This window comes from Tursiops truncatus, chromosome 5 (genome assembly GCF_011762595.2).
Source record: "Tursiops truncatus isolate mTurTru1 chromosome 5, mTurTru1.mat.Y, whole genome shotgun sequence".
In the NCBI taxonomy this organism is placed as follows: domain Eukaryota; kingdom Metazoa; phylum Chordata; class Mammalia; order Artiodactyla; family Delphinidae; genus Tursiops; species Tursiops truncatus.
The window spans coordinates 19688984-19716939 of record NC_047038.1 but is presented as its reverse complement, the minus strand read 5'-3'; the positions used below and the strand labels follow the sequence as shown (position 1 = coordinate 19716939).

The following is a 27956-nucleotide window of genomic DNA, read 5'->3' as shown; positions in this document are numbered from 1 at the left end:
GAAGGAGTGGGGGAGAACTCAACCCGCAGCAGCCCTGCTTCTATTCCTGGGCTCTGCTGAAAGCTCTTAAGTACCCGACACAACTATGAGTTACTGAGCATAGGGCTTTTACAGAGTTTGGGCTAATCAAATGAGCAAAGTTTGCTTTGTACTTTGGGACAGAATGAATCTTGTTAATTGGTGTCACAGAGTCTTGAGCCAAAATAGACATCATAGCCTGAGGGGAGTGGTCACAGCATGGAGCCACCTACTTTCGGTCCACAGGACTGCTTTTTAAGAGTTCAGGTGCTTCCATGTCCTGGCTATTGTACATAGGGCTGCAATGAACATTTTGGTACATGACTCTGTTGTACAGAGTGAAGTAAGTCAGAAGAGAAAAACAAATACCGTATGCTAACACATATATATGGAATCTAAAAAAAAACAAAAAATGGTCACGAAGAACTTAGGGGCAAGATGGAAATAAAGACACAGACCTACTAGAGAATGCACTTGAGGACATGGGGAGGGGCAAGGGTAAGCTGGGACAAAGTGAGAGAATGGCATGGACATATATACACTACCAAACATAAAATAGCTAGCTAGTGGGAAGCAGCTGCATAGCACAGGGAGATCAGCTCGGTGCTTTGTGACCACCTAGAGGGGTGGGATAGGGAGGGTGGGAGGGAAGGAGATGCAAGAGGGAAGAGATCGGGGGATATATGTATATGTATAACTGATTCACTTTGTTATAAAGCAGAAACTAATACACCATTGTAAAGCAATTATACTCCAATAAAGATGCTAAAAAAATAATAATAAAAAAATAAAGAAACTTTAGGAAAAAAAAAGAGTTCAGGTGGATGCGAGCTAGATACTGGAGGCTGCCCAGGCAGAAGCTGTTACTCAGACCTCGTACTTGTCCCTGACTTTTATCTATGGCACACACACAGCACCTGTCAAATGAGGGGGAAAATATCCCACCGCTCTAACACGTTCACAGGCTTAAGTCTTTATATAATTCTTTCCAGTGCTTATTGCTATGGATTTATTTTCACACAAAGTTAATCAACCAGCTTGTAGTTCCTTCAGGGTAAAGTTGAAAGTATTGCCATTTAAAACCACTTCATGAAAATATACACCAATCCCATTCTCTGTGACAAGCAGAGTGTCAAACTGCCTTCTCAAAACCTGATTACCGAAATATTGACTAATCTCTTGTAGAAAAATAGAATGCACTGAGAAGCTTGTGAAATACATTTTGGATGGCTAAATATGTTGTGGGGTTTTTTGAATCCTGTAAAATTTCCCAATTCTGAACACATTTCTTTATGCATCCTAAAGCAATAGCCTGGCTGAATGGCGCTTGGTGCTTTGCCTCACCTCAACTGCCTTTGGTATCCTCCATATTATTGTTTATGATGAAAACACCATCTGTCCTTGAGAAGGATTTGAAACTATTTTGAAGGAGGGTAGTTTCATTGAAATTTTACTTAATTTATACAATATTGGCAAAGGTTCTGGAAAATACTCTTAACAGTTGCCTCATAACAAGGACATATGGCTATTGAAAATAAAATGACATTTTCTAATTTAAAGAATATATTTGTTTATTAAGTCTATCATAATCATGTTGGTGGTACTTTTACACAAAATATGGTTAATAATCTATCTTGTTAGACATAGTGAACACTCACACTACCAAACAGGAGAAAGCCTCAGATTAATAGATGTCTGACTTTTGGCAAGTTACCTTATTTATCTAAGCATCAAAATCCTCATCTACTTAATGTAGTTGGGAAATTCAAGGCATGGAGTTGCTTTGAACCGTGCCTGGAGCACAGTGGGAATGCAAAGGTAACTGAAGATTACTTTTCCCAGGCAGCACAAGGGCTGCCAGTAAATATGCTTCCACCTCCATCCTATTCTTGCTCTTCTTCATTTATATAGCATTTACTAAGTACCTGCCATGTCTCAGGCTTAGGTGCTAAGGATAGAAAAGTGAACGAAACAGACCCTTCAGATGGAGCTGAGTAAGAGACACAGCCAGGTAAACAGACCACTTCAAATGTATGCCTTGGAGGAGACCTTCAAGATGGCTTAGGAGTGAGACGTGGAGATCGCCTTCCTCCCCACAAATACATCAGAAATACATCTACATGTGGAACAACTCCTACAGAACACCTACTGAACGCTGGCAGAAGACCTCAGACCTCCCAAAAGGCAAGAAAGTCCCCACGTACCTGGGTAGGGCAAAAGAAAAAAGAATAAACAGAGACAAAAGGATAGGGACGGGACCTGCACCAGGGGGAGGGAGCTGTGAAGGAGGAAAGGTTTCCACACACTAGGAAGCCCCTTCACTGGCAGAGACAGGGGTGGCGGAGGGGGGAAGCTTCGGAGCCGCGGAGGAGAGCGCAGCAACAGGGGTGCGGTGGGCAAAGCGGAGAGATTCTCGCACAGAGGATCGGTGCCGACCAGCGCTCACCAGCCCGAGAGGCTTGTCTGCTCACCCGCCAGGGCGGGCGGGGGTTGGGAGCTGAGGCTCGGGCTTCGGTCGGATCCCAGGGAGAGGACTGGGGTTGGCGGCGTGAACACAGCCTGAAGGGGGCTAGTGCGCCACAGCTAGCCGGGAGGGAGTCCGGGGAAAAGTCTGGAGCTGCCGAAGAGGCAAGAGACCATCGTTTCAGGGTGCACGAGGAGAGGGGATTCAGAACACCGCCGAAACGATCTCCAGCGACGGGCGCGAGCCACGGCTATCAGCGCGGACCCCAGAGACGGGCATGAGATGCTAAGCCTGCTGCTGCCACCACTAAGAAGCCTGTGTGCGAGCACAGGTCACTATCCACAGCTCACCTCCCGGGAGCCTGGGCAGCCCGCCACTGCCAGGGTCTCGTGATCCAGGTACAACTTCCCCGGGAGAACACACGGCATGCCTCAGGCTGGTGCAACGTCACGCCAGCCTCTGACGCCGCAGGCTTGCCCCGCATCCGTACCCCTCCCTCCCCGCGTCCTGAGTGAGCCAGAGCCCCCGAATCAGCTGCTCCTTTAACCCCATCCTGTCTGAGTGGGAACAGATGATCTCAGGTGACCTACACGCAGAGGCGAGTCCAGATCCAAAGCTGAACCCCAGGAGCTGTGCGAACAAAGAAGAGAAAGGGAAATCTCTCCCAGCAGCCTCAGGAGCAGTGGATTAAATCGCCACAATCAACTTGATGTACCCTGCATCTGTGGAATACATGAACAGACAACGAATCATCCCAAAATTGAGTCAGTGAACTTTGGGAGCAACGATATATATATATATATATTTTTTTTCCTTTTTCTCTTTTTCTGAGTGTGTATGTGTATGCTTCTTTGTGCGATTTTGTCTGTATAGCTTTGCTTTCACCATTTGTCCTAGCATTCTGTCTGTTTTTTTCTTTTTCTTTTTACTATAGTTTTTAGTGCTTGTTATCATTGGCGGATTTATTTTTTGGTTTGGTTGCTCTCTTCTTTCTTTTTCTTTTTTATATTACTTTTTAATTTTTAATAACTATTTTTTATTTTAATAAATTTATTTTATTTTATTTTTCTTTCTTTTTTTCTCCCTTTTCTTCTCAGCAGTGTGGATGACAGGGTCTTGGTGCTCTGGCTGGGTGTCAGGCCTGTGCCTCTGAGGTGGGAGAGCCGAGTTCAGGACATTGGTCCACCAGCGACCTCCCGGCTCCATGTAATATTAAATGGCGAAAGCTCTCCCAGAGATCTCCATCTCAACACTAAGACCCAGCTCCATTCAACGACCAGCAAGCTACAGTGCTGGAAACCCTATGCCAAAAAACTAGCAAGACAGGAACACAACCACACCCAATAGCAGACAGGCTGCCTAAAATCATAATAAGGTCACAGACATCCCAAAACACACCACTGGACGTGGTCCTGCCCATCAGAAAGACAAGATGCAGTCTCGTCCTCCAGAACACAGTCACCAGTCCCCTTGACCGGGAAGCCTACATAGCCCACTGAAACAACCTTAGGCCCTGGGTGCAGGCACCAAAAACAATGGGAATTACGAACCTGCAGGCTGTGAAAAGGAGACCCCAAACACAGTAAGTTAAGCAAAATGAGAAGACAGAGAAACACAGCAGATGAAGGAGCAAGGTAAAAACCCACCAGACCAAACAAATGAAGAGGAAATAGGCAGTCTACCTGAAAAAGAATTCAGAATAATGATAGTATAGATGATCCAAAATCTTGGAAATACATTGGAGAAAATACAAGAAACGTTTAACAAGGACCTAGAAGAACTAAAGAGCAAACAAACAATGATGAAGAACACAATAAATGAGATTAAAAATTCTCTAGAAGGAATCAATAGCAGAATAGCTGAGGCAGAAGAACAGATTAGTGACCTGGAAGATAAAATAATGGAAATAAATACCACAGAGCAGAATAAAGAAAAAAGGATGAAGAGAATTGAGGACAGTCTCAGAGACCTCTGGGACAACATTAAATGCACCAACATTCAAATTATAGGGGTCCCATTAGAAGAAGAGAAAAAGAAAGGGACTGAGAAAATATTTGAAGAGATTATAGTTGAAAACTTCCCTAATATGGGAAAGGAAATAGTTAATCAAGTCCTGGAAACACAGAGACCCATACAAGATATTTCCAAGGAGAAACACGCCAAGACACATATTAATCAAACTATCAAAAATTAAATACAAAGGGACTTCCCTGGTGGCACAGTGGTTAAGAATCCACCTGCCAATGCAGGAGACTTGGCTTCGAGCCCTGGTACAGGAAGATCCCACATGCTGCGGAGCAACAAAGCCTGTGTGCCACAACTACTGAGCCTGCGCTCTAGAGCCCATGAGCCACAATTACTGAGCCTGGTGCCACAACTACTGAAGCCTGTGTGCCTAGAGGCTGTGCTTCGCAACAAGAGAAGCCACCACAATGAGAAGCCTGCACACCGCAATGAAGAGTATCCCCCGCCCCCTGCTTGCCGCAACTAGAGAAAGCCCGTGTGCAGCAACAAACACCCACTGCAGCCAAAAAAAAAAAAAAAAATTAATTAATTAATTAATTAATTAAAAAATTAAATACAAAGGAAAAATGTTAAAAGCAACAAGGGAAAAACAACAAATAACATACAAGGGACTCCCCATAAGGTTAACAGCTGATCTTTCAGCAGAAACTCTGCAAGCCAGAAGGGACTGAAAGGGCATATTTAAAGTGATGAAAGGGAAAAACCTACAACCAAGATTACTCTACCCAGCAAGGATCTCATTCAGATTCGATGGAGAAATTAAAACCTTTACAGACAAACAAAACCTAAGAGAATTCAGCACCACCAAACCAGCTTTATAAGAAATGCTCAAGGAAATTATCTAGGCAGGAAACAGAAGCGAAGGAAAAGACCTACAACAACAAACCCCAAAACAATTAAGAAAATGGTAATAGGAACATACATGTTGATAACTACCTTAAATGTAAAGGGGTTAAATGCTCCCACCAAAAGACATAAACTGGCTGAATGGATACAAAAACAAGATCCATATATATGCTGTCTACAAGAGACCTACTTAAGACCTAGGGACACATACAGACTGAAAATGAGGGGATGGAAAAAGATATTCCATGCAAATGGAAATGAAAACAAAACTGGAGTAGCAATTCTCATATGAGACAAAATAGATTTTAAAATACAGACTGTTATAAGACACAAAGAAGGACACTACATAATGATCAAGGGATCAATCCAAGAAGAAGATATAACAATTGTAAATATTTATGCACTCAACATAGGAGCACCTCAATACATAAGGCAAATGCTAACAGCCATAAATGGGGAAATCGACAGTAACACAATCATAGTAGGGGACTTTAACACCCCACTTTCACCAACGGACAGATCATCCAAAATGAAAATAAATAAGGAAACACAAGGTTTAAATGAAACACTAAACAAGATGTACCTAATTGATATTTATAAGACATTCCATCCAAAAACAACAGAATACACTTTCTTCTCACGTGGTCATGGAACATTCTCCAGGGTAGATCATATCTTGGGTCACAAATCAAGTCTTGGTAAATTTAAGAAAATTGACATCGTATCAAGTATCTTTTCTGACCACAACACTATGAGACTAGATGTCAACTACAGGGAAAAATCTGTAAAAAATACAAATACATGGAGGGTAGACAATACACTACTTAATAACCAAGAGATCACTGAAGAAATCAAAGAAGAAATCAAAAAATACCTAGAAACAAATGACAATGAAAACAACAGGACCCAAAACCTAAGGGCTGCAGCAAAATCAGTTCTAAGAGTTCTAAGTTTATAGCAATACAATCCTACCTTAAGAAACAAGAAACATCTCAAATAAACAACCTAACCTTACACCTAAAGCAATTAGAGAAACAAGAACAAAAAAACCCCAAAGTTCGCAGAAGGAAAGAAATCATAAAGATCAGATCAGAAATAGATGAAAAAGAAATGAAGGAAACAATAGCAAAGATCAATAAAACAAAAAGCTGGCTCTTTGAGAAGATAAACAAAATTGATAAACCATTAGCCAGACTCATCAAGAAAAAGAGGGAGAGGACTCAAATCAATAGAATTAGAAATGAAAAAGGAAAGTAACAACTGACACTGCAGAAATACAAAGGATCATGAGAGATTACTACAAGCAACTCTATGCCAATAAAATGGACAACCGGGAAGAAATGGACACATTCTTAGAAAAGCACAACCTTCTGAGACTGAATCAGGAATAAATAGAAAATATAAACAGAACAATCACAAGCACTAAAACTGAAACTGTGATTAAAAATCCTCCAACAAACAAAAGCCCAGGACCAGATGGCTTCACAGGAGAATTCTATCAAACATTTAGAGAAGTGCTAACACCCAACCTTCTCAAACTCTTCCAAAATATAGCAGAGGGAGGAACACTCCCAAAATCATTCTACAAGTCCACCATCATCCATATTCCAACACCAGACAAAGATGTCACAAAGAAAGAAAACTACAGGCCAATATCCCTGATGAGCATAGGTGCAGAAATCCTCAACAAAATACTAGCAAACAGAATCCAACAGCACATTAAAAATATCATACACCATCATCAAGTGGGGTTTATCCCAGGAAAGCAAGGATTCTTCAATATACGCAAACCAATCAATGTGATAAACCATATTAACAAATTGAAGAATAAAAACCATATGATCATCTCAATAGATACAGAAAAAGCTTTCGACAGAATTCAACACCCATTTATGATAAAACCCTCCAGAAAGTAGGCATAGAGGGAACTTACCTCAACATAATAAAGGCCATATATGACAAACCCACAGCCAACATTGTTCTCAATGGTGAAAATCTGAAACCATTTCCACTAAGATTAGGAACAAGACCAGGTTGCCCACTCTTATCACTATTATTCAACATAGTTTTGGAACTTTTAGCCACAGCAGTCAGAGAAGTAAAAGAAAGAAAAGGAATCCAAATCGGAAGAGAAGAAGTAAAGCTATCACTGTTTGCAGATGACATGATACTCTATATAGAGAATCCTAAAGATGCTACCAGAAAACTACTAGAGCTAATCAATGAATTTGGTAAAGTAGCAGGATACAAAATTAATGCACAGAAATCTCTTGCATTCCTATACACTAATGATGAAAAATCTGAAAGAGAAATTAAGGAAACACTCCCATTTATCACTGCAACAAAAAGAATAAAATACCTAGGAATAAACCTGCCTAAGGAGACAAAAGACCTGTATGCAGAAAACTATAAGACACTGATGAAAGAAATTAAAGATGATACAAACAGATGGAGAGATATAGCATGTTCTTGGATTGGAAGAATCAACATTGTGAAAATGACTATACTGCCCAAAGCAATCTACAGAGTCAGTGCAATCCCTATCAAACTACCAATGGCATTTTTCACAGAACTAGAACAAAAAATTTCACAATTTGTATGGAAACACAAAAGACCCCAAATAGCCAAAGCAATCTTGAGAAAGAAAAACAGAGCTGGAGGTATCAGGCTCCCTGACTTCAGATTATACTACAAAGCTACAGTAATCACGACAGTATGGTACTAGCATAAAAACAGAAATATAGATCAATGGAACAGGATAGAAAGCTCAGAGATAAACCCATGCACATATGGTCACCTTATATTTGATAAAGGAGGCAAGAATATACAATGGAGTAAAGACAGCCTCTTCAATAAGTGGTGCTGGGAAAACTGGACAGCTACATGTAAAAGAATGAAATTTGAACACTCCCTAACACCATACACAGAAATAAACTCAAAATGGATTAAAGACCTAAATGTAAGGCCAGACACTATAAAACTCTTAGAGGAAAACATAGGAAGAACACTCTATGACATAAATCACAGCAAGATCCTTTTTGACCCACCTCCTAGAGAAATGGAAATAAAAACAAAAATAAACAAATGGGACCTAATGAAACTTCAAAGTTTTTGCACAGCAAAGGAAACCATAAACAAGATGAAAAGACAACCCTCAGAATGGGAGAAAATACTTGCAAAGGAAGCAACTGACAAAGGATTAATCTCCAAAATTTACAAGCAGCTCATGCAGCTCAATATCAAAAAAATGAACAACCCAATCCAAAAATGGGCAGAAGACCTAAATAGACATTTCTCCAAAGAAGATATACAGATAGCCACCAAACACATGAAAGAATGCTCAACATCACTAATCATTAGAGAAATGCAAATCAAAACTACAATGAGGTATCACCTCACACCAGTCAGAATGACCATCATCAAAAAACTTACAATCAATCAATGCTGGAGAGGGTGTGGAAAAAACCCTCTTGCACTGTTGGTGGGAATGTAAACTGATACAGCCACTATGGAGAACAGTATGGAGGTTCCTAAAAAAATAAAAATAGAACTACCATATGACCCAGCAATTCCACTACTGGGCATATACCTTGAGAAAACTGTAAGTCAAAAAGAGTCATGTACCACAATGTTCATTGTAGCTCTATTTACAATAGCCAGGACATGGAATTAACCTAAGTGTCCATCGACCAATGAATGGATAAAGAAGATGTGGCACATATATACAATGGGATGTTACTCAGCCATAAATAGAAACAAAATTGAGTTATGTGTAGTGAGGTGGATGGACCTAGATTCTGTCATACAGAGTGAAATAAGTCAGAAAGAGAAAAACAAATACCATATGCTAACATATATATATGGAATCTAAAAAAAGAAAATGGTTATGAAGAACCTAGGGGCAGGACAGGAATAAAGACACAGATGTAGAGAATGGACTTGAGGACACAGGGAGGAGGAAGGGTAAGCTGGACGAAGTGAGAGAGTGGCATGGACATATATACACTACCAAATGTAAAATAGATAGCTAGTGGGAAGCAGCCACATAGCACAGGGAGATCAGCTCAGTGCTTTGTGTCCACCTAGAGGGGTGGGATAGGGAGGGTGGGAGGGAGATGCAAGAGGGAGGAGATATGGGGATATATGTATATGTATAGTTGAGTCACTTTATTATACAGCAGAAATTAACACACCATTGTAAAGCAATCATACTCCAATAAAGATGGTTTAAAAAAATGTATGCCTTGAATGCTTTAGGAGCACAGAGAGGGGACTCAGCTAGTCTGGGTTTTCAGGAAAGATTTCTTCCTTTCTCTGAGCTGAAAAGTGAAGAATGCTTAGAAGTTGGTCAGAAAGAAAACGTGGGGTAAACTACTCAGGCAGAGAGAGCCCCCATGCAAATGCCTAGAGGTGATTGGTGCCTTTGAGTAAGTGAAAATAATTAATAAAGTTGAAGATTAGATAAAGGCAGAAGTGTTCACAGATGGGACTGGGGAAATAGACAAGGACTAAATTATAAAAGGCATTGTAAACCACGGTATAGAGTTTGGAATTTATCTTAAAAGCAATGGGAAATCATGGAAGGGTTGTTACGGAAAACAGCGAGGTTAGATTTGTGTTTGGGAAGCCTCATACATAATGTGGAAAGTGAACTCAAAGGAAAAAGACTGGAGACTGAGAGGCTAAGTTGGTGGCTGATACAATAATTCAGGCAAAAGATAGCGACCTGAATTTCAGTGATGATGATAGGATCAGAGAAAACAAATGGGTTAGGTGTTTAAGCAGGTGGCCTCAACTGGACTTGGTAATTTATAAGAAGAGGTGGGTGTGGTTAGAAAGGAGACGAGAATGCCACCCTGGCTTACTGGCTACTGGGGTGTTGCCATTCTCTAGAGGGAATATAAGGAAGAACAAGCTTGGGAAGAAAGATAACGAGTTCAGCTGTGGACATAAAGAATTTCAAATGTCCATAGAACATCTAGAGGCATTCAGAGTCCAGAAGAGGTCAGGGCTGGTACAATACATTCGGGAGTAATCAGCAGATAGCTGGTCATTGAAACCATGGAAGTGGAAAACTGGGGAGAGTATATAAAAAGAGACATTTTCTGGGACAGAATCCCATGAAACATTGACATTTAAGAGATGAACTGAGGAAGAGGAATACCCAAAAGGGATTGAAAAGGAATGGCCAAACAGGTAGAAAAATCAGGTGAATTAGAAGTCATGAAAGATAAAAAAGTATTTCAAGAAAGTCACCAAAGTCATGGGAAACAAATATCTCAAGAAGACAAATGACATCAAATGCTACCAAAAAGCCAAGTAAGAGATTTCAGTTTTCATTGGTTTTAACAGCAAGGAGGTGTAAATCAATCTAAATGTCATATAAACACACACACACACACACACACACACACACACACACACACACACACACACAGACTTACATGCATATACACACACTCACACACACTTTAAATCCTCAAATAATAGTTTATGTTCTTCTAAGATCCACCAAGTCTGCTCTGTCTTGTTTTCCTTCTCTTCCCACTCCCATCCTTTGTAGTTGCACTGCAACTTACCTGAAGCCCTCATTAGACCAAAAGGTAAAAAAAGGAAAGGGGAGCGGTGGGCAATTTAATGTTTGGTGACCAAGATTTAATCCATTTCAATGGTACCTGGATTCTAGCTGTTGTATGGAAATGGAAGCCACTTGTTATCATTTTAAATGTAAACTGTAGAAATGAAATGCTGACTTGGCCAACTTAAGTTATGAATCTTAATTCTCATCTCCTAACAATTCAAATGACCTTTGGAAAATTAACGAAGGTAGACTATGGACTATACATTTTAACATTTCAGAACTTTTACTACTAGCTTTTGCTCTAGACAATACCATCTATAGACAGCAAACGAAAGTATGCAGAGCTTAATTTCTTTGCTATATTTAGATGATCAGAAATTATTAAGGAAAACATGCAGTTGAAAAGGTTTACTGCAAAGAAAATGACTGACCTATTTTCAAAGTCCAATTTTAACTCAAAAATTCAAATGTATAAAAGTTCTAATTGGTCAAGGGTTTCAATGTATAAAAATTTTATATTTTCTTTTTTTTACTCCTTTAAAGCATATGGTTTAGTTAAAAGAAATAGGATTTATTTAGATAGCAGAAAAATGTCAGATTATATGACTCATATCCTACCTAAATTTTTCTGTTCCTGCTGGAAAATTTCCTCTAACAGATGAGTAATCTTATTTTATGCTGGATCAGCCCCACAGTGTGATGTAGCTATGGGTTTGAAATAGGAGTGAGTTGCTAGTTGTATGATTCAAATCCTCTTTGAGTACAATATAGTTATCTCATTACTTTAATAAAAAATTGAAATTATATAGAAAATTTCTAACAGTCTTCATCACCAATGAAGTATACCAGTCATGTAAACCAGATTTTCATCCTGAAGAGAGCTAGAAGTTCCCCAAGTTCCAAAAAAATGCAAAAAAGCAAATATGTAAATTATGAGCTTGACACTGATTGCAAGCAGAATTCTAAAATAGGTCCTCAAACAGATGGTCTGTGAGCATTTAGAGATGTAAGAGGTGACCGTCAGGAGCCAGCATGGGCTCAGTACAAACAAATGTTGCCAGGTAACCCAATGTCCTATCAAAATAGGGTTATTAGGCTAATGGGCTTGCAAAGCTGATGTAATATACACAAGAGAACCTTAAAAAGTAAAAATAATTGAACCGTTCAGCCATTATAGAGTATGCAGGTATTCTATTTACTATGATATAATTTATTATGACTTTTGACAAATATTTATTGAGCACTTACTTTGTGTCTTGTACTATGCTAAGTGCTTATACACCACTTCTTTTAATACAGTTCTACCTACGAGGTAGAAACTGTTACTATCAAGAGGCAGTGGAGTGTACAGCTTAAGTGCACAGACTTGGAGCCAGACAGCATCCTTTTAAATCCTGACTCTGGGGACTTCCCTGGTGGTGCAGTGTTTGAGAATCCGCCTGCCAATGCAGGGGATACGGGTTCGATCCCTGGGCCGGGAAGATCCCGCATGCCACTGAGCAACGAAGCCCGCACCCCACGACTACTGAGCCTGTGCTCTAGAGCCTGCAAGCCACAACTACTGAAGCCCACGCGCCCTAGAGCCCGCGTACCACAACTACTGAGTCCATGTGCTGCAACTACTGAAGCCCGCACGCCTAGAGCCCGTGCTCCGCAACAAGAGAAGCCACCACAACGAGAAGCCCGCGTCTTGCAATGAAGAGTAGCCCCTGCTTGCCACAACTAGAGAGAGCCTGTGTGTAGCAATGAAGACCCAACACAGCCAAAAATAATTTAAAAAAAACAAAACAACCTGACTCTGTCACTTAAATGTCTTGAAAAGTCACTTGATCTCTGCCTCATGTTGATCATCGGTAAAATGGGGATGATGATAATAATAGTAACTCCCTTCAAAAGGGGCTGTGAAGATTAAATGAACGAATGTATGTAAACATCTAAGGAAAGTGTCTGGCACATAATAAATGCTATGAGTATCAGCTGTAACAACTCTATTTTGAGAAGTAAGATGTGTCCAAGACACCACAGTTTCCCAAGCCAGTATCTAAACCCAACACTGAAGCCAAAGCCCATGCCCTAAACCACTATGAAATTTACATTTTTAAAATGTGTGACATTCTTAGATGATTTCAAAGAATCCTTGACATCTACTCACTTCTTTATACCTTTGTTTTAACAATGTACCTTATACCTAAGGTGTTTGGGAAGCTACTTCTGGGCTCGTGTTCTGAAACTTTCCTAGAAGCCAGAAAAGCTACTTAGGAAATTGGGTTTGCAAATTTGACGGCTATAGCTCTCATATTTTAAAAGGCATACGGTTATACCTCTGGAGAGTGACATGTGTTGACCTCATTTAATAAAGAATAAATACTGTATGGAATATTACTCAGCCATAAAAAAAGAATGAAATAGTGCCATTTGCAGCAACGTGGATGGACCTAGAGATTATCATACTAAGAGAAGTAAGTCAGAAAGAGAAAGACATATACCATATGATATCACTTACACGTGGAATTAAAATACAACACAAATGAACCTATCTATGAAACAGAAACAGACTCACAGACATAGAGAACAGACTTGTGGTTGCCAAAGGGGTTGGGGTGGGGAGCGAAGGATTGGGAGTTTGGGATTAGTAGATGCAAACTATTACATACAGGATGGATAAACAACAAGGTCCTACTGTATAGTACAAGGAAATATATTCAATATCCTGTGATATACCATAATGGAAAAGATATGAAAAAGAATTATATATATATATATATGTATGATTTATTTTGCTGTACAGCAGAAATTAGCACAATATTGTAAATCAACTATACTTCAATAAAATTTTTTTTAAAAAAGAATAAATTTATCCCTAGTGGTCCAGCGGTTTAGGTGCTGCACTTCCACTGCAGCGGGCACAGGGTCGATCCCTGGTCAGGGAACTAAGACCCTGCATGCTGTGTGGCACAGCCAAAAAAGATTTTTAAAAAAGGAAAAGAATAAATATTGTAATAGAGGAAACTTAGTAAGAACCGTAGCTAATGTTTATTATTGTTAAATATAGGCTGACACCTGTTGTAAATGCTTTTCACGTACTATTTAATTCTCATGACCACTTTATGAGGGTATTATCAGCCCCATTTTATTTTCAGAGAGGTTTACAACTTGCCCAGGGTCACCCAGCTAGCAAGTTGAAGAGCTGGCATTTAAACCAGGCAGTTGGAGCCTGGGCTCTTTATCCATTAAACTCCCTCTCAAGAAACCACATCCAGGGCTTCCCTGGTGGCACAGTGGTTAAGAATCCACCTGCCAATGCGGGGACACGGGTTCGAGCCCTGGTCCAGGATGATCCCACATGCCACTGAGCAACTAAGCCCGTGCACCAAACTACTGAGCCTGAGCTCTAGAGCCCGCAAGCCACAACTCCTGGAGCCCAGGCGCCTAGAGCCCGTGCTCCACAACAAGAGAAGTCACCACAGTGAGAAGCCCACGCACCACAACGAAGAGTAGCCTCCACGTGCCGCAACTAGAGAAAGCCCATGCACAGCAACGACGAACCAACGCAGACAAAATAAATTAATTAATTAAAGAAAAAAAAGAAACCACACCCAGCTATACTGAGTACTTGCCAAAGAACTTCAAAGAAGTCACCCTATTTGTTCCAGCAAGCTTCCTCACAGCCTATTTAGTCATTTTGAAGCTCAAGTCCACTGACGTAATCATTCATTGCCCCCATTTCCATGTCTCCTCAAATGCCTCCTCATCAGGGAGGCTATCTTCCTGATGATGCTGTTTGCACAGTATCCTCCTGGTCACTCTCCCTTACACATGCCTGGCTTGGCTTTACTTTTCTATCACTTATCACTGCCAGGCATTTTTCATTTGCCTGTTTGTTGATTACCTTAGTGTCCACCTGTCTCTATAACAGAAGCTCCAAGGGACTTTGTCTATTTTGTTTACTACATTATCCCAGTACTTAGAATAAAGCCTGGCACACAGTACGTTCACAAAACATATTTCTATAGGTGACTGAATTCTTACATACTTTTGTTACACAATCTAACTTTCAGTAATATCAGAAACAAAAATTAAATAAAAATGCCATGATCAGATGTAATATATAATCTCTATTAACTTCAGTTTTCCCTTCCAGTCCCTGTTTATAAGCAGATACTATTTCTTCTTACAGATATGTACTCATAACAGAGTTTCCAAGATGTATTCTCCCTTTTCAGATAACATTATCAGATCAAATAAAAAATCCAATTCTGAATGGATTTTTGTTTGTCAGTGACTTTCAATAAATTACCCTTCCAGGCTCAGCTTTGATATATATTTTTTTTAAGTAAAAGCAAAGTGGGTCAAGGATTTTCCATTTGCACATTAGAAGTCATTTTTCTTTGCGTCTTATATTGGCAGAGGTAGAAATTATAGTTCTAATCCAGTAGTACTTAACTAAAACAAGATTACTGAGATACAAACCATGCTTTCCTTTCAGGTCACCTCTTAGACATCATTAAAATTTTTTCTGGACTTCCCCAGTGGCGCAGTGGATAAGAATCCACCTGCCAATGTAGGAGACATGGGTTCAATCCCTGGTCCGGGAAGATCCCGCATGCTGTGGAGCAACTAAGCCTGTGCACCACAACTGCTGAGCCCACGTGCCACAACTACTGAAGCCCACACACCTAGAGTCGGTGCTCTGCAACGAGAAGCCACTGCAATGAGAAGTCCACGCACCGCAATGAAGAGCAGCCTGGGCTCGCCGCAACAAGAGAAAGCCGGCGCTCAGCAACAAAGACCCAACGCAACCAAAAATAAAAGAAATTAAATCTTTAAAAAAAAAATGTTCCTGATCACTAAAAACAGTACACTTCAGTGATACAGATCTAGCACTTTATGTGTTACAAACTTCTTTATAAAATATTTTAGCAGTATTTTGATGGATTCAAAGGTTGCAAAAAATGTCAAATGGAGATTTTCTTTGCACCATCAACAAGATGAGACTAGGCCAATGAAACATGAAGTCCGAAGGTAATGCTTACCTGAGAAGAGTTTGTGGTAGGAATGGCATTAGCTGTCTATTGTTTCTTAGAGGCTTAAACAACACACATTTATTATCACAGTTTCTGAGTCAGGAATACAGGCACAGCTCAGCTGGGTCTGCTTACAGTTCTCTCTAGAGGCTGCAATCAAGATGTTGGCCAGGGCTGGGGTCTCATCTGAAAGCTTAATTTGGGATGCATGTTTCCACGCTCACTTATGTGATTCTTGGCAGTATTCAATTCCACTTGTGCTGTGGATTGTGGGTCTCAGTGTCTACAAGGCTGTTGGCTGGAGGACCTCCTTAGCTCCTTGCCACATGGGCCCACCAACGTAGAAACTTGCATCATCAAAGCCAACAAGGGAGAGAATCTGCTGGCGGGATGGAAGTTGCAACCCATCTAATCATAGAAGCGTCATCCCCTCAATTTTGAGATTTCTGCTGGCCAGAGGCAAGCCACTCAAAGAAGAGGATTACACAGGCCCTGAAGGCAAGCAGGTGGGGATCACTGCGGGCCATCTTAGAAGCTGCCTACTACTGAAGTACTACCTCAAGATAATACCATATTTCTTCTTAAAGAGATGAGGCCACATGATACCACCTTTTGGACTTGGCTGTCCACTGTTACCTCACGGAGAGTCTGCATCATCTGGTGTTTTCCCACTTCTGCTGAAGCTGCTGCTTCTGAAACAACCTAAGCCTTTCTTCCTAGGCAACTTTAAGAAGAGGAAAACAGGGTGAAAACAAGAAAAAGTAGACACTTTTCCCTTGAAATCGTTCATTTGAATAAAGAGTTGGTCATGATACAGGTGCAGCATCCCTGGGCTTTGGGCTAAAGGAGAGTGGTGGATGTTGTACAAGTGACACAGTCTGTAGGAGCCTCTCAATCAAGAATGAATACCACATCTGCACGTACAGCTGCTACTCCTTGTTAATAAAAGCTCAATATTAATCTCACTCTTGCTTGTATGTAAGTTTTGGGATTACAGCTGGATTTCATGTCTCTTTACATTAATGAACCCTACTTCATGGTTGTACTTCTAATTGTGTGTCAAGTCTAAGCATAAGAAATTGAGTTTGGATAATCTAATAATAGCAGCTTTCTTTTCTATATAGATGTCAATGGCAAAGTCATCAAGAGAGGAAAGTTAAGATACTCACAGAGAGAAAAAATGAGCAGATTCACTGTTAAGGTAAAGTTCATACACTTGGCATAGAAATGGATTCCCATTTACAAGAAGCAGGACAGTGTAATAGTTATGAATACAGTCTCTTGAGACAGACTGCTTGGGTATGAATCCTAGTTGTATGATTTTCTAGCTGTGTGACCCTGGGAAAATCAATCTCTCTGTGCCTTGGGTTTCCCCATCTGTAAAACAGATAATAACTTTACCTACCTCATAGGGTAATTATTAGGATTAATATTTATAAGTGCTTAAATCAGGGCCTGGCATATAGTAAGTGCTATATTCATGTTTCTTAAATAAAAGAATCTATTTTAAATTTTTACTTCACATGACTTCCAGTTTCTGGTCCAACAAAAAGTCAGCTTGGAAATGTCCTGCTGTCCACACACAAGAAAAAAGCTGGACAAACTAAAGGTCAACAACTTTTCTTAGATTCGTCACAGAAGTGAGGTCATGGGACAAACCACTGCCACAGAATTTGGTGAGGCAGACAGAGAGATACAGAACACCACAATTTACCAAAGCAGAAACTCACATATAGAAACCTCTACAGGAAGCAGCATGTGGTAGGAAACCTAAGATGTAAGGCACTAACTGTTGGAGGCTCAGTGTAGACAACTCTGAGAGCTAAAACTCCAGCAGAGAGTTTCAATGCAATCCCTATCAAATTACCAGTGGCATTGCTTATGGAACTAGAACAAAAAAATTCACAATTTGTATGGAAACACAAAAGACCCCAAATAGCCAAAGCAGTCTTGAGGGGAAAAAACGGAGCTTGAGGAATCAGACTCCCTGACTTCAGACTATACTACAAAAGTACAGTAATCAAGACAATGTGGTACTGGCACAAAAACAGAAATATGGATCAATGGAACAGGATAGAAAGTCCAGAGGTAAACCCATACACCTATGGTCAACTAATCTATGACAAAGGAGGCAAGGATATACAATGTAGAAAAGACAGTCTCTTCAATAAGTGGTGCTGGGAAAACTGGACAGCAACATGTAAAAGAATGAAATTAGAACACTCCCTAACACCATACACAAAAATAAACTCAAAATGGATTAGAGACCTAAATGTAAGACCAGACACTATAAAACTCTTAGAGGAAAACATAGGAAGAACACTCTTTGACATAAATCACAGCAAGATCTTTTTTGATCCACCTCCTAGACTAATGGAAATAAAAACAAAAATAAACAAATGGGACCTAATGAAACTTAAAAGCTTTTGCAAAGCAAAGGAAACTACAAACAAGACGAAAAGACAGTGCGTAGAATGGGAGAAAATATTTGCAAACGAATCACAGACAAAGGATTAATCTCCAAAATATATAAACAACTCATGCAGCTCAATATTAAAAAAACAAACCCAATCAAAAATGGGCAGAAGACCTAAATAGACATTTCTCCAAAGAAGATATACAGATGGCCAAGAAGCACATGAAATTATTCTCAACATCACTAATTATTAGAGAAATACAAATAAAAACTACAATGAGGTATCACCTCACACTAGTTAGAATGGGCATCATCAGAAAATCTACAAACAACAAATGCTGGAGATGGTGTGGAGAAAAGGGCACTCTCTTGCACTGTTGGTGGAAATGTAAATTGGTACAGCCACTATGGAGAACAGTATGGAGGTTCCTTAAAAAACTACAAATAGAACTACCATATGACCCAGCAATCCCACTACTGGGCATATACCCAGAGGAAACCATAATTCAAAAAGACACCTGCACCCCAATGTTCATTACAGCATTATTTACAATAGCCAGGACATGGAAGCAACCTAAATGCCCATCGACAGACGAATGGATAAAGAAGATGTGGTACATGTATACAATGGAATATTACTCCGCCATGAAAAAGGAATGAAATTGGGTCATTTGTAGAGACATGGATGGACCTAGAGACTGTCACACAGACTGAAGTAAGTCAGAAAGAGAAAAACAAATATCGTATATTAACGCATATATGTGGAACCTAGAAAAATGGTACAGATGAACTGGTTTGCAGGGCAGAAATTGGGACACAGATGTAAAGAACAAACGTATGGACACCAAGGCGGGTAACGTGGCAGGGGATGGTGGTGGTGTGATGAATTGGGAGATTGGGATTGACGTACATACACAAATATGTATAAAATGGATAACTAATGAGAACCTGCTGTATAAAAAAATAAATAAAATTAAATTTAAAATATATATATATATTAAAAATAATAAGTAAATAAATAAAACTCCAGCAGGGAGGCACTCACAGGGTGGCTCCAATGCTTTTGTGAGTTTACCTCCAGAAGCCATACCTGGCTCTCACAGTGAAGACTGGGGGGGAAACATCTCCTCATTATTCTGGCAAGGGAAGGAGCCATTATGATACAGGACCAGAACACCCTGTTCTTCTTAACAAGACCTGCCCCCAGCAGAAACTATTTCAGCAGAGCCCAACAGACTGGGATATTACCAGAGCCTCACTAACCTAGGAAAAGAGAAAGACTGAACTCTATGCACCCCTAGCCTTATGGTCTCACCTAAGGACCATTGTAAAGGTCACAGCCCAGGGGCCCTGGCTCACTAAAAATCTGAGACCAAATCACAGGACTGTAGAATGTTCCCCTCCCCCACACCTTACCAACACATCACAAAGCACCTAGATACCTCAGTTCCTTTTATCCTGTACATGATGTCTGGTTTTCAACAAAAAATTACAAGGCATACTGAAAGAAAAAGTACAGTTTGAAGAGACAGAGCAAACATTAGAACCAGTCTCAGTTATGGCAAGGATATTGGAATGATCAAACCAGGAATTTAAAAGAACTATAATAAATATGCTAGGGCTCGAGCAGAAAAAGTAGACAACACACAAGAACATCGGAGACAGTCAAGAGGATCTTGGGACAGGAGGCTCCGGACGTGCAGGCTCAACGGCCATGGCTCACGGGCCCAGCTGCTCCGCGGCATGTGGGATCCTCCTGGATGGGGACACGAACCAGGTGGACTCTCAACCACTGTGTCACCAGGGAAGCCCCTGGAGGTGACTTTTTAGATACAACACCACAGACACAACCCACAAACGAAATTTTGATAAGTTGAACTTCATTAGAATTAAAAACTTCTGTTCTTTGAAAGACACTGTCAATAGAATGAGAAGACAAGCCACAGATTTGGAGATAAAACTGCAAAGGACATATCAGATAAAGTGCTATTATCCAAAATATGCAAAGAACCCTTAAAACTCAACAATAAGGAAGTGTAAAACTCAACTATAAAAATGGATACAAGATCCAAATAGACCCCTCATCAAAGTTTTATAGATGGCAAATAAGCATATGTTTGCTCATACGTTCAACATATGTCATTAAGGACTTACAAATTAAAATAAAAATGAGATACCACTACACACATTTTACAATGGTCAAAATCCAAAACACTGACGCCAAGCGGTGGTTCCAGTATGGAGCAACAAGAACTCTCATTGTTGGTGGGAATGCAAAATGGTACAGCCACTTGGGAAGATAGTTTGGCAGGTTTCTTACAAAGCCAAACACACCCTTACCACACGATGTAGCAGTTGGGCTCCTTGGTATTTACTCAAATGATTGAAAACTTATGTCCACACAAAAACCTGCATATGAATGTTTACAGCAGCTTTATTTGTAATTGCCAAAACTTGGAAGCAATCAAGATGTCCTTCAATAAGTGAATGAATAGACAAATTGTGGTACATCCTTACAATGGATTATTCAGCAACAAAAAGATATGAGCTATCAAGCCACAAAAAGACATGGAAGAACCTTAAATGAATATTGCTAAGTAAAAGAAGCCAACTTGAAAAGGCTAAATACTGTATGATTCCAATCATATGACATTCTGGAAAAGGCAAAAAAGAATCAGTAAAAAGATCAGTTGTTGCCAGGGGTTAGGGGAGAGGGAGGGATGGCTAAGTGGAGCACAGGTAATTTTTAGGACAGTGAAACTATTTTGTATGATACAGTAATAGTGGATATATGTCATTATACATTCTTCAAAACCCACAAAATGTACAACAAAGAGTGAACCATAATGTAAACTATGGGCTTTGGGTAATAATCATGTGTCAGTCTAGGTTCGTCAGTTGTAACAAATATAGCACACTGATGCGGGGATGTTGATGGTGGGGGAAGGTGTATGTATTTTGGGGTTGGGGGGAGAGGTATTTAGGAACTCTGTATTTTCCACTCAATTTTGCTGTGCTCTGAAAAATGTCTATTAAGTTTTTTAAATCCATGCTGTTAAATTATAGCTCAGGTTTAGATTGTAACGGAAAGTTCTCCTTCTGCAAAATGAGTAAAGAGCAAGTTGGAAATCACGGTGTGGAAGGCACAACTTTGCTGGCACCAATCACACTGCCTAGCACATAGTAGGAGGTCCATAATTACTTTTCTGCCTCTACCTCACTCCTGAAATCTGTAAGCCCTCAGTTAGCAGCATCCTCTGGGGAAAGGGGAGTGGATGACACCTGCAGGTATATTTTGCACAAAACAGACTGGGAATCCCAGGGCTACGCACAAGACCAGGTATACCTCTTTCTCCAAGAAATTAAAGCAGGGCTTCTCTAACGTTAGTGCATATAGGAATCACCTGGAGAGGTTTTTAAAACAGACTGCAGGGCCTCTTCTGCAAAGTTTCTGATTCAGTAAGTCTGGAATGAGACCTGAGAATTTGGATTTTCAACTGGCACCCTGGTGATGCTGATGCTACTGGTCAGAGGATCACATTTAAAAGTTGCAAGAATTTTGATGGTTTTTAAAGATGAAATCTTCTCAGTAGACATTCTGGAACTTATAAAGGAGGAGCTTGGGACCAGCGATGTGGCTGAAAGGGACTAAGGAACTTCTCAGAAGGCTGCATCTGCTTGGCAAGCACGCCGTGTTTACTTAGGATAAGAGCTTATTTGGATGGGTTGGGGTGATGGAGACTATGAGAGAGGGCCTAAGCAAACTAGCAGTCCATGTTTTGTTTTGCTCACAGAGAGTTTTAACAATATTTCGATCCCTTTAAACAGGGCATGTGCTGTGTAGGTCACCACAGTCCCCATCACTTCCTATAGTCCTAAACTAATCAGCTTCACTCATTTATATCTACCTGGACCCTGAAGTCGTTTCACCTGCAAGCCCTGTACTAGCCCTGACCTTTCAGGCCCCTTATAGCTTTAAAATTATGAGATGTTATCTATAGACTTTCCTATTGTGCCAGAGAGGAAGTTCCTTCTAACATACAAAAAAGAGCTTTGCCACCCAATATTTTCAACTACATATGTTCACACTGCAATGAGAAATTTTCAGGTAAAAATAGCTTCATAATACCATAACTCCCCACAACAATATAGTTTGTGATGAACACAAGCATCTTCCTTTAAAAGAAAACTTGGTATATAAAACTAGAGATAGAAATTAATACATACATGAATAAATAAGGCAAATTATAATAATTTAGGGATGCCAGATTTAGTTTAAAAATATAGGATGCCCAGTTTCATTTGAATTTCAGATAAACAAACAAATTTTTTAGTATAAGTATGTCCTATGCAATATTGGGGATGAATCGGACATGCTTATACTAAAAAAAAAAGCTATTTATTGTTTATCTGAAATTCAATTGTAACTTAGCATTCTGTATTTTATCTGGCAATCTGTATTAGTTTCCTATTGCTGCTGTAACAAATTATTACAAACTTAGTGGCTCAAAGCAACATAAATTTATTATCTTACTTATCTTACAGTTCTAGAGGTCAGAAGTCTAAAATGTGTCCCTAAGGCTATGCTCATTTTGGAGGCTCTAGGGGAGAATCCATTTTCTTGCATCTTCCAGCTTCTAGTGGCTGCCCATGTTCCTTGGTTTGCAGGCCCTCCTCAATCCTCAAAGCCAGAAGTATAGCAACTTCTCTCCTCACTGACACCTGCTTCTGTTGTCTCTCCCTTGCCCACATTCCTCTTATAAGCACCCTTGTGATTACATTGGGCCCACCTAGATAATCTCCTCATCTTGAAATGCCCAATTTATCACAACTGCAAAATAACTTTTGCCTTACAAGGTAACATATTTACAGGTTCCTGGAATTAGGACAAGGGCTTCTTTGGGGCAGGGGTGGGGGGGGACTATTCCCATAATAGTTATTTGACTTACGAGTTTAGCCCACAATAATATATTCTACTTTTATTATTTTATTTTATTATTTCTAATTCTATTTCAGATATGATTTTGTTTGTAGAAACCTAATTGGCACAGAACTTCTGGTTTGTATTTATTGTTTAGACACCAAACCACATAATTTCCTACAGATTCTTATCAATGAGTATGAGTCTTCTTTTTGTAGATGAAAATAGATCAAAGGAATTCAGTCATGTGCCTGAGACACAGCCATATGCATAATTTTCTTTGTGTCCAGGATTACCCACATACTACGACAATCAGTATGCAGCAGAAATCAACATGTCCCCTGCTTCTCTTCCCCCTTATTTTGTTGTATTTATGATAAGTTGAAGACTGATAATTTTTTATTCCGCTCAACATATAGAAAAGCTTAATAATAATAGGAGAGATTATATATAGATTCCTGAGCATAGTGACTGATAAGAATGAAAGGGGAAGCTCTTTCAACTATTCAGTGGAAACTAGAGCCGAACTTGATAAGCTAAGGGTTTTTATTTATTATACGAATGAAAAAATATGGAAGCAAAATATACACTGCATCTGACTTATTAGTGTTCAGTTGTTGTTGTCTTAGTCCCTTCAGGCTGCTATAATCCAAATACTGCAGACTGGGTGGCTCATAAACAATAGAAATTTATTTTTCAGAGTTCTGAAGGCTGGAAGCCTGAGATCAGGGTGCCAGCATGGTTGGGTGATGGCTCTCCTTCAAGTCACAGACTTCTTTTAGTATCCTCATGTGGTGGAAGGGGCCAGGGAGCTCTGTGGGATTTCTTTTATAGGGGCACTAATCCCATTCAGGAGGGCTCCACCCTCACCTCCCAAAGGCTCCAACCATCAACCACCATCAACTTTGGGGGTTAAGATTTCAACATATGAATTTGGGGAGACACAAACATTCAGACCACAGCATTTGTCAATGCATAAAATCTTTTCAGATATTGACTATGTGGTTTCCAGATTGAGTCTTGAAAAACAACAACAAATGTCTCTGATAAAATGTTTGAATGCCAAAATTCCTCTAAATAAATAGTTAAATGTGTCAGAACATGAAAAGGAAAATGTAAGTTTTTTTTTTCTTAACTCTTTCTGATCATAAAAGCTATTCATATGCCTTACAGAAGATTTGGGAAATTTATAAAGAAAAAAACTTCAAAAAGAAAAAAATTTTCCCAGAATCCCACTACCCAGAAATAATCATCTTAACATTTTGCATTATTTCTTTCCAGGACAATTTCTGGAAAACCAATTTCTATATAGACAAATTGCATGGCAGACATATTATATAGTAAATAAAATGTAAGCTTCCATTTGTTTATTTAGTGATCTGCCCATTAATTTCTTTCAACAGATGTGCTGTGAAATAGGTCATTCATCCACTTATTCACAGGGTACTCCACAACATGGCTCTTCATAGACTTTTTTTTTTGGCTGTACCGCAAGGAATGTGGGATCTTAGTTCCCTGACCAGGGATCAAACCCATGTCCCCTGTAGTAGAAGCGTGGGGTCTTGATCACTGGACCGCCAGGGAAGTCCCTCTTCATACACTTCTAATAGAAGTGTATTTAGTCAGTATTCTTTTGGACACACTTACCAAAAGACCAACTCAAATGTATTGGCTCATCAACTGGGAAGTCCAAGAATTTGGTGCAAGCTGTTTCTATGTAAAGGATCTACTTCTCTCTCTCTTATTTCTCAGTTCTGTCTGACTTCATCTTCAAACAGGTTCTCTCCATGTGGTGGCAAGATGGTCCCACATAGTTCCAGACTTTAATGGTCCTTAATGTTTATAATCCTAGAGAAGGAAAGACCTACTCTCTCTCAGAGTTCACATGTCAAAAGTTTCTGATGGAGGAACTGTTTTGGTCCTACCTGGGTCAACAGTCAATGAGAAGACAGGGATGGGGTTCCACAATTAGCAGGGCCTGATCACAGCCATGCCTGCTATTAACATTAACAACAGAATCACATAGGGTCGGGAAAGGGCATGTCTCCAAGAAATAGAAGGGTGCTGGTCAGACAAAGCAACAGATGTCCAATAAAGAGGAGAGAAGATCTATACTCAAATATCTTGTTGAAAACCAGGTTATATTTAGACAGATCATCTAGGTCAATACACTACTCAAACTTATTCTTTTTAAAGAGCAGAATGCACATTATCTGAACCTCTTCTCAAATTTCAAAAAAAAAAATCCCCTGTAAGCATGAAACAAATGTCCCTTGCACCCAAGTTTCAAAAGTTTCTTACTAAAAACAAGGCTATGAAGTAAGTATATTTTATGATGGTATGTAGATGTGAGTGGAAATGGGTTATACACCTTTGGAGTAACTCCAATAAAAGGCAAATGCTGTAGTGCTAAAATTACAATAATATAATAGTAAAAGTAGGAAGGAATGGTGGAAATTGTATAAAAGTGGAAGGTGAGCGGGACAAGGTAATCAAGCAGCAATCTCAGAACAGCAATCAGACACGGCATATTTGGACAGTTTCATGGGAAGCCTTGGCAAATCAAAAGCAGAAGGAAACTAACAATTTGAATAGCTATTATGTCCAAAACGTGGTGTTAGATGCTTTCCTTCAGACCGTTTAACACAAAGTAATTATTTCCAACCAAAATACACAGAAGCTGAAGCTCAGGATTATTTAATTCACCTACAGTCCATTTGATCTGAAGTTTATCTGAAGCCAAAGTCCATTTTTTTTTCCACCACCAAGCTGTCTCTCAGGAAAGGACAGACTCTTTCAACAAAGTCCTGTTTCCTTTCTCACTGGAAAGAGAAATTATCAAAAGCCCACTAAAATAACCCAAAGATTTAAATGATAAAATTAACAGCCAGGAGTTCTGTTGCGAAACTATACTATAAACATGAATTGTGTTGTTTAAGAACTTAAACAGCCTCTACCTTGTAATCCCCTTGTCCTTTTGAAAATCAATCGGCTGTCTTGAGCATGTGGATATAGGGTCTGTCCACTTCCCTCCTTCTTCACGACTCCTGTCTCCGGACCATGTCAGGCTCATCCAACCTCAGTCTTGGCTCACGTGGCTCCTTCTGCATGAAAGACTTTTCCTCTCCTGCAGATGATATTCTGGATGATCCTTCTCATCATGAAGGATTTACTTAAGTCAAATGGCACCTCTACAAAGTGACCTTTTCCTGCAACTAGCCCGATTAAAATAGTCTCCACATTCTCAAATATTGATAGTATTTAGCATGTGAAATTGAAGCGAGATGCGGCCTGCGTGGGAGTTACATTGCCTATCACTCTGAAGCAAATGAAACAAAATAATATGTGAACACTGAACTAGTGCCTGACTCCAAGCCAGGCATTGTTCTAAGCATTTTACATGTACTAACTCATTTTTAACTCTCATAATAGATTTATCATTGCTATTTTGCAGATGAGTAAAGTGAAGCATATAGGCTACATTGGCCAAGGTCACAGAACAAGTAAAGGGCAGAGTCAGAATTTGAGCCTGGGTAGTTTGAAGTTAGTTCCTGCTTTTAACTACAGAGGGTCCTGCACGTATAACAGTTCCCCTTTCAACTTTTCAATGGCTTGAAAGCGATATACATTCAGTAGAAAACGTACTTCGAATTCTGAATTTTGATCTTTTCCCGGGGCTATGTACATGCAGTACGATACTCTCTCTTCATGCTGTACAGTGGTAGCAACCACAGCTCCCAGTTAGCCACCTGGTGAACAACCGGTACACTTACAACCATTCTGTACCCATACAACTATTCTGCTCTTCACTTTCAGTACAATATTCAGTAAATTACACAAGATGGTCAACACTTTATAATAAAAATAGGCTTTGTGTTAGATGACTTTGCCCAACTGTTGGCTAATGTAAGTGTTCTGAGCAAGTTTAAGGTAGGTTGGGCTAAGCCATGATGTTCCCAGGTTAGGTGTAGTAATGTATTTTCCACTTACATGGCTTTATCTGGACATAACCCTACGGTAAGTGGAGGAAGATCTGTACTACTTGATTCTGCCTCTCCCAAAGAGCCGAGTGACTGGCAGCACGAACACACTAAAGTTCCTCTACGCCTATAAAAAATAAGCTTATCGCCTTAAAATAACTGGAGAGACTGTAAGAAATAAACAACAAATTTTGTTTCAGCCAGCGGCAGGTATAACGCCATTACAAATTGCTAATACTATCAATTCTTGTCAATTTTTCAGGTCCTCCGAGGTTTTACCGTCAGCCCGTAAAAATACCCCAGCTCACCATCTCAACTTTCTTCTCTCCCCTCCGCTCCACTAACGCCGGCTCATTCCAGTGTTTCTCCAATGAATCTGCTGAAACTCTGCCTCTACAGCTTTTTAGTGGCCAAATTTCAACTTCCTCATCTGTAAAATAGCAATAATACCTGTCTAGCCTACTCCGCTAGAACTGAGGCTAGAGTGAAGTGTGAGAGGGCTCAACTGATACTAATTTCTATCACTGGTGGTTATTTCGGGGTCCTTTTCTCCGCTACACTTTATAATAAAAGAAACATCTTTCCGTTCAGAATTTCGCCTCCTTTTGCTTCTCCAGCCAGCTCCGGCCGGTCCAACTTTGCTTTGAGCCTGCGCACTAGCGGCGGTCTCTCAGCCTTTGC

The 27956-nt window shown here is 39.9% G+C and overlaps 1 protein-coding gene across 16 annotated transcripts in view; it reads right to left on the bottom strand.

The window, feature by feature from the left end:
• SMIM43 (small integral membrane protein 43) overlaps window positions 1–27934 on the bottom strand; it is a 50683-nt gene extending 22749 nt beyond the window's left edge. For 7 of the 16 annotated variants that reach the window (XR_012331885.1, XR_012331884.1, XM_073804875.1 and 4 more), the window contains exon 1: window positions 26253–27934. Coding sequence is in view for 10 of the 16 variants with exons in the window: in XM_073804875.1 (XP_073660976.1) it covers window positions 26253–26368 (116 nt within the window). In the remaining 6 variants the exon portion in view is untranslated. The remainder of the gene's footprint in view (window positions 1–26252) is intronic. The other 9 variants (XM_073804873.1, XM_073804871.1, XM_073804870.1 and 6 more) reach the window with 4 other exon arrangements.
• Window positions 27935–27956: the final 22 nt, after the last annotated feature.